General features: G+C 40.1%; 1 protein-coding gene across 1 annotated transcript; it reads left to right on the top strand.

Annotated features, from left to right (window-relative positions):
* Positions 1–21: 21 nt before the first annotated feature.
* On the top strand, positions 22–11,406 carry LOC146478643 (ribonuclease Oy-like). Its single transcript, XM_085112238.1, has 10 exons — positions 22–161; positions 292–361; positions 5,691–5,766; positions 6,164–6,249; positions 7,292–7,364; positions 7,563–7,630; positions 8,803–8,916; positions 9,578–9,626; positions 10,060–10,131; positions 11,149–11,406. The coding sequence occupies exons 2-10, from the start codon at positions 294–296 to the stop codon at positions 11,290–11,292; spliced, it is 750 nt and encodes a 249-aa protein (XP_084968364.1). The 5' UTR covers positions 22–161; positions 292–293; the 3' UTR covers positions 11,293–11,406.
* Positions 11,407–12,852: the final 1,446 nt, after the last annotated feature.

Raw genomic sequence — 12,852 nt, 5'->3', positions numbered from 1 at the left:
GCGTGTTCCAGTGCGGTAACCGAAAAAAAACATTTCGATTCCTCAGGACGCAGTTGGGGTTTTTCTACGAAACTCACGTTAGCATAATGAAATCAAATGTCAGAGCCGTAAGAAGTAACCCATCCATCTTGACGTTGTCCTGGTCTTTGAAGGTCTTTCAAGTAAGTTGTGTTGTTCTGAGGTAAAAGTCATGCTTTGCGCCGTAATGATGTGACAATCTATGAAATAACTTACGAGAAATTAAAACGTCAATGAAGTTGTTGTTCAATTAACTTTTAAAATCCTTTTCAGAAATGATGTTCGTGCGAGTTTTTGTGCTAGCTTCGCTTTGCCAAACGACTGTCTCCTTCAAGCTGTTTGGGTAAATATGATAAGCTTTATACTTGTTGTTGAACTCCTCATACTAGTGCGTAGCTAGAGGCTGAAGTATTTTCATTTTAAGGCTTGCCTATTTTATAGTTTGCTGGAAGAGAAAATTGATCATTTTTGCGGCAGCATATCTTTGAAAGCGTCTAGACTGATCCTTTTCACGATTCCAAAATGCAAAATTGCTTTCGACACTCATATACCTGCCAACTTTTTCTCAGATATAGGCGTGAGATTTTTATCCTGGGAGTGCTGAGATTTTTGAAGATGACACGATTATTTCCGAAGATTCCCGAAGAATTCCCAAGTCTTCCGAAGACGTCCGAAGTCTTCCGAGGACGTCCGAAGTCTCAGGACGCGTATAGACGCAAGCTCGCTCCCAGTGCTTTTCACCTTCAAAAATCAGAGATTGCGAGGACGGTATTTAACAATTAGACGGCGAGCTCGAGGTTTCTATCGTCTGATAGTTCGCGAGGGGCGAAACCCCGAGCCAACTATCAAAGGCGATAAACCGAGAGCGAGCCGTCTAATTGTTTTAGCATACCTCAGTGATCGATCTATGAAGCAAAAATTCTCTATATTTCATAAATTTTGATACATTTGTGCAATAATGCATGCTAAATCGCGCTTGCTCTGACAAACTGCCGTCTATCGATCGATAGACGGCACCTGTGTAGCCAATCAGATTGCGCGTTACGCGATAGTCGGTCACTGAGGTATGCTAATGTCATTTATTCCTTTTGCACATGGTTTTCGTTCTAACATGGGTCTGTGTTTACATATTTTTGGAAATTGTGTCAAGCAAGACGGCAACAACTCACATTTTTCAATCAAGCGTGAGAAATTGGCCCGCAAGCGTGAGCCGGCGTGAGATCGAAGTTTTTAACCCACAGGCGTGAGACTCACGCCTAAGGCGTGAGAGTTGGCAGGTATACACTCATATACCTGCCAACTTTTTCTAAGATATAGGCGTGAGATTTTTATCCTGGGAGTTTTGAAGACGACACGATTATTTCCGAAGATTCCCGAAGAATTCCGAAGTCTTCCGAAGACGTCCGAAGTCTCAGGACACGTATAGATGCGAGCTCGCTCCCAGTGCTTTTCACCTTCAAAAATCAGAGATCACGAGGACGGTATTGTCATTTATTCCTTTTGCACATGGTTTTCGTTCTAACATGGGTCTGTGTTAACATATTTTTGGAATGGGGGGCCAAGCAAGACGGCAACAACTCACATTTTTCAATCAAGCGTGAGAAATTGGCCCGCAAGCGTGAGCCGGCGTGAGATCGAAGTTTTCAACCCACAGGCGTGAGACTCACGCCTAAGGCGTGAGAGTTGGCAGGTATACACTCAACTGTCAATAGACTACGAGTAGTCCCCTATTTTTCCTCAGGGATAGTAGGGCGAGCGAAACGCGAGCGCGCGTGAAAATCACCCCACGCGAGAAAAGGCGACACGCGGCGGGGAGGGAGAAAAATGAGGGACTACAGACAAAGCCCAGGCTTTTGACCCTTCACGGCCGACTGATTTTGGAGTGTGAAGATCGTATCACGTTCTAACTCAATTAAGCGCATCCAATGGGATTCCTTCTCTCATTGAGCTGTCATTGCCCTTGTCATTGGGAAACTGCAGGGGATATTTATTGCAAGTGAAAGAAAACCCAGACACAAATTCTTCGTGCCTGTTTCTTTTCGTAGTTCCACAGGCTAGTTTGCGGTTGAAAATCTATTTCTGACGCGACTTAATGTACAACGGCCCGGGCATGCAGCGCTGTCGTGTTCGATGAATTTATTTCCCACGGAAAATTATTTTACCGCAGCCACAAAATGTGTAATTTCTTCAATTCAATCTTTCACAAAAAAGATTGCTAAAAGAAAGGGAAAAGATTCTGGAGAGATAAATCTGTATCCAGTGAATATTGATAAACATTGCCGTTGAAATTTGATCATGCACGCATATTTTTTCCGATGTATGCAAATTTTTTTCAGACGACGCCAGACAGTCTGACGTCATTCATACTTTGTTTGACAGATGTTGACAGATTGCCATGGAAGAGCCAATCAGAGTTTTGCGTTGTGAGAGCAACGCATTAGTTTAAAAGCTTGGGCTTTGTCTGTAGTCCCTCATTTTTCTATCTCCCCGCCGCGTGTCGCCTTTTCTCGCGTGGGGTGATTTTCACGCGCGCTCGCGTTTCGCTCGCCCTACTATCCCTGAGGAGATATGGGGGACTACGATTTTCACGCGCGCTCGCGTTTCGCTCGCCCTACTATCCCTGAGGAAAAATGGGGGACTACCTGTAGTCTAAACTGTCAAGACCCCACATACTGTAGCCTGCGAACAGCAGACGTATTTCCGGTCGTACCTCCGAAAAATAATACGACCGGAAATACGTCTGCTGTTCGTAGGCTACACGTACTGAGATCGTTTATATGGATCGTAACTGCATGTGCGTGCGGTCCTGATGAATAAATTGGTGTTTGGAAAGTTCAGTTTTGAAAATTTTTATTGATTTGGGACTCAGGTCTGCAAGAAGGTGGGTGGCAAAACTGTATATTTTTCATTTCACATGCAAATAGTAAGTGATAAAAAAACGTTTGGTTCATCGCCATCATCATCATCATTTATTTGCCTTTATGCATCAGTCAATTCCAGCTGTGCCCATCCCCCCCCCCCCCTCAGGCAATAGAGGGGCATTTTCCCACACTGTCCATCCCGGGGGTCGGGCATTAGCCTTCCACCCAATTACCCAGGGCATTTGACCATCTCACTTTTTTTCACCCTTCAGCATTGTTGCTTCCTTAATGACCAATTCATTGGCAAATACAGTAAGTTTCTTTTTGAATACGTCTAGATAGGACATAAAACGGGACGCTAGAGCTGTAGAATGACCTATTATTGCACTAACTACAGGAAACAAGATCCAGCTAGGACTTAATTTGGCGTGACTGATTAGCTTAGATTTTACTGAAAGTAAGACGAGAAACGAGGAAAATAAAACATTTTTGACATGTTTGAGCTACCACCCTGGCACATCTGAACAACTATGTTGTCCCGGCGTTGAGACATTTGCCAAAAAATCCTAATTCCTGGGGGTGGGCCCGGGGAGGGGGGGATGGGCACTGTTGGAATTTGCTGATGCATTATGTGTATAACAAATTATTAAAAATATACAGCAAGTTGTTAGGCGAGGAGACTTCAGGAAGCCACCAGGCTTATAGGAGAGGCCACTGGCTGTGAAGGAGTGCGGCAGAATCTAACTCAGAAATTATTTTAATAAAAACTCTAGTACTTTGTTCTTAAACGTAGGATAGCTTGACAAATTGGTAATAGAGGCAGGAAGACAGTTCCAGACCCTAGGTCCTTGGTAAAGAATTGTGAATTTCTTGATGTTCGTGCGACAGGAATGCACACGATAATTACCGGCTGTTCTTGTGTCCTATTTATGGACTTGACTGTTTGTCATAAACAGATTGAGGAAAAGGGGAGGTAGCAGATTATTGTGGTAGTGGAACATGAATTTAGCAATCTCAAGGGTATTGATTTGGAAGATGTCTAAAAGTTTCAGTTTAGAGAAAAGAGGAGCAGTATGTGCTCGATATTCTGAATTTGTAACTGCTCGCACAGCCCGCTTTTGTAGATCATAAATTCTGTTTAAATTAGATACGTAAGTGGAAGACCACGAAGAGTTACAATAAGTAATATATGGATAGTACAGCATATGTACAGGATAAGTAGAAACGCGTCCTGAATAAAATACCAACTGATTTAGCGATCTGTTTACAGACAAAGTTTATGTAGTATTTCCAAGTAAGGTGTTCGTCTAGATATACCCCAAGAAATTTAGTTGGTCTGTCCATAATTAGTAAGTTTCAGGTAGTATGGAAATTTTGCTATCCATTTGTGTTTGTCAGACACTATAAGTTACTTTTAAAACAATAGATTTAGAAAACCATTCCAATGAGCCAATTTCCGAGTTGCTGTGAACCTCACTATGAAAGCGAGGCTAAGTGCAAAACTTTTCATATGAAAATTAGTTTTGTTTGCATTTTGTTTCATAATAAAAACGTTTGCACTTAGCCTTGCTTTCACAGTGAGGTTCAAAGCAACTTGGAAATGGTCTATTCCATTTTGGTCAGCCCTGGACAGCCTTTGTTCCCAATAAATTATTATGAAATGTTGTGCAATAATAATAACAAGATGCCCCTAATGGCACTTACACGGAATGCTTAATGTAGCCCCATTTATTCCCCATTGTATGCTTTGCAGATTTTTAAAAACTATCCTCCCTTCACAATTGAAATAATTGAATGGTTTTATTCAGAGAGACTGCATGATATTTTATCGTTGTGTTACAGGGAATCATACTGGAAATTACTCTGCGATAAAGTCATGACCCCACTGGAACTGGTCCGGCTTCCTTCGCTTTGAATTAGTTGATCTGTTTGTGAAAGCGTAATTTCTTCGCTGTAAACTCTCCCAATTTCCACCGTTTAAACTGTTGAGTACTACTTTGAAGTTATTATTTCGATTTACCGTTTGAAAAAGGTTTGTTTTCTTTCTGTAAATGGTAGATCAGAGTCTTAAATTAATACATGTGGCCGCCATTGAACAAAACAACCTTCCAAATGATGATTTGCTTTGACGTCACACAGGTAGAGATGAGTGGGTCCCCTCCCTCGTGATATACGCACCGATAATGGATTTTGATTAGACAGTTTTTGTTGAAGACAATCAGAACAATAGCTCTCTTCTGGGAGAGGGCAGAATTTAATCTAGGTTTAATGAGTAAATCAAATAATGATTTGACGTCACACAGGAAGGGATGAGTGGGTCCCCTCTCTCATGGTATGTGCCTCAATAATAGATTTTGATTGGGCCGCTTCTGTTGAAGACAATCAGAACAATACATCCCTACTAGGAGAGGACAGAGTTTAATGCATAAATTAATGTGCAGATTTGTGACTACGACGAAGGAAAAAAAAAAAGATACCCGACCCAAGCCTAGACACGGCCTGCCCTGTGGGCATCCTGTGTAATAATTTACACATCATTCTCTTGATTTCTGAGTTTTATGCTGGGCCCAAAATGTGCAGAGGGGGGAGGGGGAAGTGGGGGGTTGGGGAAGGAGAGAGTAATAAGGAGAATTATGGGCATAGAGGGTATTAGGTGAGCTTTTCAAGGTAAGATTCTGAGGAAAGAAGGAGTTCAGACCTCATATATGTAATTCTGCCATTTCCCCCAAAAGGTGACATGACTGGTATAATTTTCAGGACATATTAGCCTTATTAAAAACTCATGTGATGTTATTATCTTTTAATCAACAGAACAGTTTATGGTGCTGACTTTGACCATTTCATTTTTTCTCAGTGGTGGCCTCAAACACAATGTCAAATGGAACCTGTAAGTGTTTTCCCTGGGGAGGGGAGGGGGTGGGAGTAACATAACTCCCAAATTAAGTATGTGCCACCACCCCTCCCCCTCAAGGGGTAAGGTCTTTAAGCCATTTTGGTCTGAAAAAATAGGTGATAATAGATTTGGGGAGGGGGTGTTTGGCAAACTCCAGAACTTTGACAATAAGAAATTATTTTTGTGCTGTAAAGCCAAGACAGTTTGGAGCCCAGAGAAAACGTTCTTGTATTTCCAACTGTAATGTCCAGAATTTTCATGCAAGTGGTAAGCACCAAAAATTTTCAGCCTTAACCCTCTTGTGAACCTGATTATTTTTCTTATAGGGTAATTTTAGTTAAACTATCAAATCTCTGTTTTTATTTGTTGTGATTTTCTTTGGATATATAAGGATTATACCTGGATGTTCACAGAGAGAAATGTGTTGAAGAAGTGCGTGCAATCTGGAATCACAAAGTGGACAATTCATGGACTTTGGTATGTAGCATCTGTTAGTCGTCATTTTAATGTATGCATCATTGTCACTTTCATAAGGTATATTTTTCTTTGTTAGTGCTTTCAGAGAGGCAAATGGGAGGGTTGTTTTCCTTAGGTTCCCCTTTAAATCTGGAGGTTGAGGGGAGGGGGGGGGGGGGCAAGGGAGAGGAGTGATAGAGGAGTGTGTTGTGGTTGAAATTTATCCTTGGTTTAAATTTTATTTTCCTATTATTGTTGGGTATGGTAATGTATGATAATCAGTTTGAAACAATGGAAAATAAAATTTAAACCAAGGATAAAATTGAGCTACAATAAGGTATACCATACACTAAGGTTAGAACCCAGGAACCCAAGAAGAACAATTCTATAGACCTAAAAAGGGAACAGCCTCCCTCGCAGATGTTCTTTTGACTTGTCACGCAATCTTTCCTCCTCAACGAGAAGACATTTTGTTGGGGAGGAAAGATTGTATGACGAGCCTAAAGAGCATCTGCGAGGGAGGCTAAAAGGAGAGAAAAGGGATTAAAAAACCTGCCTAACACATTTGAAAATGGCAGCTAGTGGAAACACAGGGAGTCCACAAAAGTTGTGAAAAGAAATAAATTAATAAATTATTGACTTACGTTGTTCGTTTCTTGCGGTTTACTATAGTGCTCATTTGCATAAAATTTACGTGACAGCACTAATGTCGTGTACTGAGTTGTGCGCTAGCGGATCTAAGCTCTGCTGACTTTACTATATATATTGAAGTCAGCAGAGCAAGATCCGCGCGCACAACTCAGTACACGACATTAGTGCTGTCGCGTAAATTTTATGCAAATGAGCACTATAGTAAACCGCAAGAAACGAACAACGTAAGTCAACAATTTATTAATTTATTTCTTTTTCACAACTTTTGTGGACTCCCTGTGGTGGAAATGAATAAAAAAGTTACAACGATAACACTCATTTTTATGTCAGGTAAAAAAAATCTAGTCACATATGCACCCAGCTGGTTGAACAGTTGAGCCCTGCTTTATTATTACTTGGTATTTTCTTGCAGGCCTACTCTTGGGGAGAAACATGCCCCAGTGTGCTGTAATAAATCATGGCCTTTTGATGAGTCAGTTATAAAGGTAATCTCAGCTTGTTGACTTACTCTCATTACAAGTTATGTTGATTGTCATTTGATTGTTGTACAAGTGGTAATTAAATAGCTACATTCCTTGACCTGAAATTATTCCTAGCTGTTATCTTTGACTCACTATAATCAACAAAAAATTTTCACTTTAATTTGTTATAAAAGTAGTAAATAGATACATCTCAATTATCAGGATTTGAAGCGTAAGCTGGAACTTCAATGGCCATCTTTTAAACCAGGTCATGATGTAAGAGGATTTTGGTAAGTGGCAGCCATCAATCAATCAATCAATCAATCAATTAATCAATCATCAGTCAGTTAGTCAGTCATCACTCAGTCAGTCACTCATGTCAGCCATTCAATCAATCATGAGTATTAGTTGATCAATCAAAATTATTGCATGTCAGTCAGTCAATCAATCAATCAATCAATCAATCAATCAATCAATCAATCAATCAATCAATCAATCATCTGTCAGTCAGTTGTAAGTGTTACAATTTCCATTCCCGTTTTTTTTTTCTATTCCCTTTCCTGTTCTGATCCCGTTTCCATTCCCGTTGGCATTACTGGTACAGACAGTTTCAGCCTGTTAGCCAGTCATTCCAGTTATGGATCTAGGGGTGTCTTATTTTGGTATAGAAACCTGGCGTGGAGGACCAAATCTTTTCCTAATTCTGTAAAATTTTCTTTTCATCTTTTCATCCCGCCCCTTATGTAAAGTTCTTGATCCGTGTGATGCAAGACTGAGTAGGTCGGTGTGGCTGTCAAGGATCAGTCAGTGAAACCAGGCAGTCATCAGTCTCAGTTCTAGGGAGCACCCCCCCCCCCCCCCCTTATTTAGACAAAAACCGAGGGCCATAGGTCCGAGGCGCCCAGATATTTCTTCCCACGAAGTGAACCAAGTAGGGTCCCCCCCCCTGTTCCCACTTACCTGAAACACTCATGCCAACTCTCCCGGATGCGGAACGAATCTCCCGGTCTCCCGTACAGGTGACTAAACCTCCCGGATAAAAGCGACTTGGCGCCTTATTTGCATAATAGGCTAGTATTTCAACTCAAATGTTCCATAAATTTAAGAAATATTGTGTCATGGCTGCATTTGCATACCTGTTTTACCCAATCTACCACAAACTTTGATGGGATACGCTTTTTTCATGATTGCAATATAAACGACTTTCTGATTGGACAAACGTTCAACCAATTAAAGAGCAGGACAGAAAAAGCTCTAGTGCTGTGCGAATTTTTGTGCCAACTTGCGGAGGGGGGGAGCTAAGTTCATCAATTTTGTTTGGGGGGGAGGGAAGGGTAATAAGGTGCGGGGGGGGGGGGTGGTGCTCAGAAGAAAAAAATCTCCAGATTTCAGATCTTCCGAGATTTGCATCTCTGCCTGAAAGTGTGTTGCACAGGCCCTGATTAGCTTTTTTCTCACAAAGGAAACATGAATGGGAAAAGCACGGCACTTGCAGCACCAATCTTCCTTATTTGAACTCGGAGCACAAATACTTTGCTGTCACATTGAAATTAAATGTCAAGTATGATATATACAGGTAAGAAGTGAATACATTGTAGCTGGCGGGTTTTGAACTATTTGTCGTAAATCAACACCAAAGTTATTACTCTGACCAATCAACAGACGTAAAGGGCGCAGTGAAACAATCAGAACTCGGAGCAATATATGTAACCGGCGTCAAGCGTGCGATTGGTTTTGGTTTTGCTTCTTATTGGTTGAGAAAATTGCACGATTTTTGCGAACCAATCACAGAGTGTAGTGAAGCATAACCAAAGCAAACGGTAAATTACTTTCGGCACCAAGTTGTAAACCGGTCTAACTATTATTAATATACCGTTTAAGTTTACTTTCTTTCGTCATCCCAGTTCGTAATGTTGAACATTGATGTTGCGCAGGACCTGAATATCCGAAAGCCAATTTACGCTAATCTAGGTAAACCGAGGTCTTCCTCTTGGTTCTTACAAATGATGCTAAAAGCTAATTTTAAGCTAATGATAAAGATTAGTGTAAGTCAAGACTGAGGGACAAAAATCTTTTGGAAGAATCTGTATTGACTAGTAATTTAACTCGACTGTAAAAGTTCACACTAACCCAGGATTAACATCATACATTGAACAACTGGGCCCAGTGCAGTCACGACCATCAGTTAGGATAAATCTATACTAATTGCTTTTTTAATTATTTTTTTAACTTTCTAGTGCCCTAGCAAACAATGGCATTGTTCCATCAAACGACAAGACTTACCAGGTTAGACCATATCAAGAGCACTATAGTATTGGACCTCAACTTCTCAAGCCTCTCCCTTTCTACTTGGAACTGACTCTGTTGACTACTTTACAGTGGCTTGCATGTGTGTAAAAACGAGCCGCGCGGAAAATCTCCAAAAACGGCAAGGCGTGCACACGAGAATTTGCAGACTGATAGCAACAATGCCCGCCTGAAATTGTGAAAATTATGATTGCATATCTCGCTTCGTGTGGTCGGTTAGAGATGATCAGAAATATGTGGAGGAGGTCAGATAAAATGAATCGAACTTACACTGTGTATAAGCATCAATCAAGCCTCGGCGAAATAGCTCGACTTAAACATTTTAAAATTGCAAATGAAGGAATTACCCTTTAATCTGGCAACACTTTACTTGTATTTTCCATTTAATTTATTATTTTCTTATTTTGTGCAGGTGAAGGATGTTGAAAATGCCGTTTTCGAATCCTACCACGTTCATCCCAAAGTACATTGCATGCCTATGAAGGTAAGAAGAAATGCCACTTGTTCATTGGTACAGTTTATTTTAATTCACCCAGTTGTTCTAACAATGGATCTTCTTTGTCGAAAGCAGTTACGCGTACATAAGACATCTAATGTTCAAGGAAACTGACTAGCGAAAACTAGTGGTTCCATATTTTTATCCGTGCTTTATAGAAGTTACTCGTTTGCCTGCGTCGCGGTTCCATGTTTTTCCCGCATTCAAGGGCTTGTCTACATCATTGGTTCATACTACAGTCAAACCTTCCGTAAGCGACCACCCAAAATGCCAAGCCTAGGTGGTCGCTTACGGGAAGTGGTCGCTTACGAGAGGTCAGACCACAAGGGGTCATTTGCATAATGTGACTCCAGAGATTTAGTAGGCACAAACACGTTTTTAAACTTTCCAAAAGGTATATTGCCAAAGAATTTCAGTATCCAAGTTGATGTTTTGCCTGTGATAAATTACCTGCCTGTGATAAATTACCTAGTACGGCGAATGGGACAAGTCTATTTCGGGAAACCCGGTACCTCCGATTGTGACATTCACGTCCCCTGAACTACTGAACAATGTACATGTGATAATGTTACAAAGGAAAATTGTGCAACTCGCGAAAGGGATAGATATGAGGACGTATACGACAAGTGGTCGCTTACGGGAGGTTAAACGCAACATAAAATTACAAACTGTCATCTCTAAAGTGGTCGCGGTCGCCTACGAGAGGCGGTCGCCTACGAGAGGTGGTCGCTTTCGAGAGGTTCCAACTATAATAATTTGACTGGGAAAATTTTAGTATTTTGGAAAAGTGGTCGCTCAAGAGAAGTGGTCGCAAGGGGAGGATCGACTGTATTTACATAAGACAGAAAATTCGCGAAATTTGTGTTGCGTCAACAAACCTCTCATGTAGTATACATACAACAATCTACATTTGAAGTGAAAATCAGCGCGTCTACTTCTAGAAGCGAACATTTACCCGAGAGTGATGCTCAAGCCTAACTCCTGTGTCTTTGTCCTTTTCTCCAGGGCTTACATCAGATGTTAGGCTCTGTTGAACTGTGCCTGGACAAACAGTTGGTGCCGATGAATTGTCTGAACAGCACTGCACGGTGTAATTACAGCCAACCAGTGCAGTATCTACCTATTGTTCACCTGTATGAGTTGGTGTAAAGACTTGCTGTTAACCAATCAAATCTCGATAACTAGAGGGCGGGCAGTAGTGATATTGAGTGAATTTGACTTGTTGGAAAAAGACTAGGTTGATCCTGGGTTTAGAAGATTCAAAACGCGAAATGCAACGTGTTGTTTGAAACACAATGAAGTAGTCAAATGAGTTAGGAGGTCTTTGAAGATAGGTCAAGATATAACGATATAACGAGGTAGACAAGTTTATATTTGACTACATATGCAGACTAAAGCCTTTTGAAGCTAATGCAATGAAGGAAGTTTCCTTTGTACGCCGGCCAACTCCAAGATGAGTGTACGGTGGCCAGTTTCGTTTTATTTTAGATTCGAGAAGCATGCGTTTACCGTTTAAGGTTAAATAACAGGTTAGACCATCTAAAGATCTCAACATTTATATGTCGTTTGGTATTTTGGTAAAGCACTTGCTTCTTACATATGCTGTAGGTAAAAATTTAATGAACAAAACGGTGAATGAGTTTTTTTTTTTTTTTTAATAATTTTATTATACAATACTTTCCTTACATTTACAATACTTACAATACAGTACAATATTGACATGCCAATAGAAGACTATGTTAGAAACTATTTAGTTTGATTAATTACAAAGAATTACAGTACTTTAGGTAATATCTGACGGTTTACATGTACCTTTTACAAAACGGTTCTACTAAACGTTACACTACTAATAAAGACAAAACTAAGAGAAACAGCACTAACAGATACGTTATTACTTAATAAGAGTAAGAAAAAAAAATTACACCAAAAGTGGAACATCAAGGAAAAAGAAACTAAAGGGCCAAGAAATAAAGGGTTAATTATTATTATTATTATTATTATTATTATTATTATTATTATTATTATTATTTATTTATTTATTTATTTATTTTTGTAAAAGGAGAACCTTCAAATTATTCAAGTATAATCGTCTATTTTATGGGTTGTTTAAAGGAAAGATTAAGGAGTTATAATGACTGAAGTCATCCTTTGGGATTACAAGGGCGACAAAATTAAGCGGACTGAAATGATAGCAGGTTACCAAGATGGTGGTCAAAAAATGTTAGACATAATGGAATTTAATAAGGCTTTAAAAATATCATGGATACTTAAATATCTTTGAAATGACTCTAAATCTAAATGGAAGCGCTTTTTCGATTTTCATTTGTCTAAGGTAGGCGGAAAGTTGGTTTTTCTCGGTAACTTGTCACCAAAAGATGTCCGAAATCTCAATATAAAAGATGCTTTCACCCAAGAACTTATTGAATTGTGGGCGGACTTAAACTATAAGGATTCCTTTGCCTCCCTAGCTGAATTTAGTGCTGGCCATATTTGAAATAACTCGTTGATCAGAATCGCAGGCAAGAGTATCTTCTATAAACAATGGGTTGATGCGGGGTTGCTAAAAATCAATGATTTGATGACAAGCGATTCAAGGCTTTTAACCTACAGCTCTTTTAAAGACAAGTTTTCCTCCCTCGAATTCTGTGGAGTAACTTCGGCAATCAGGAGTGCTATGAGTTCTTTAAAATTGACATCGCCAGATAAAAA

This window comes from Pavona decussata, unplaced genomic scaffold (genome assembly GCF_977016875.1).
Source record: "Pavona decussata unplaced genomic scaffold, jaPavDecu1.1 SCAFFOLD_64, whole genome shotgun sequence".
NCBI lineage: Eukaryota > Metazoa > Cnidaria > Anthozoa > Scleractinia > Agariciidae > Pavona > Pavona decussata.
Note: the sequence above shows the minus strand (reverse complement) of the source record. Positions and strands in the feature narration are given on the sequence as shown.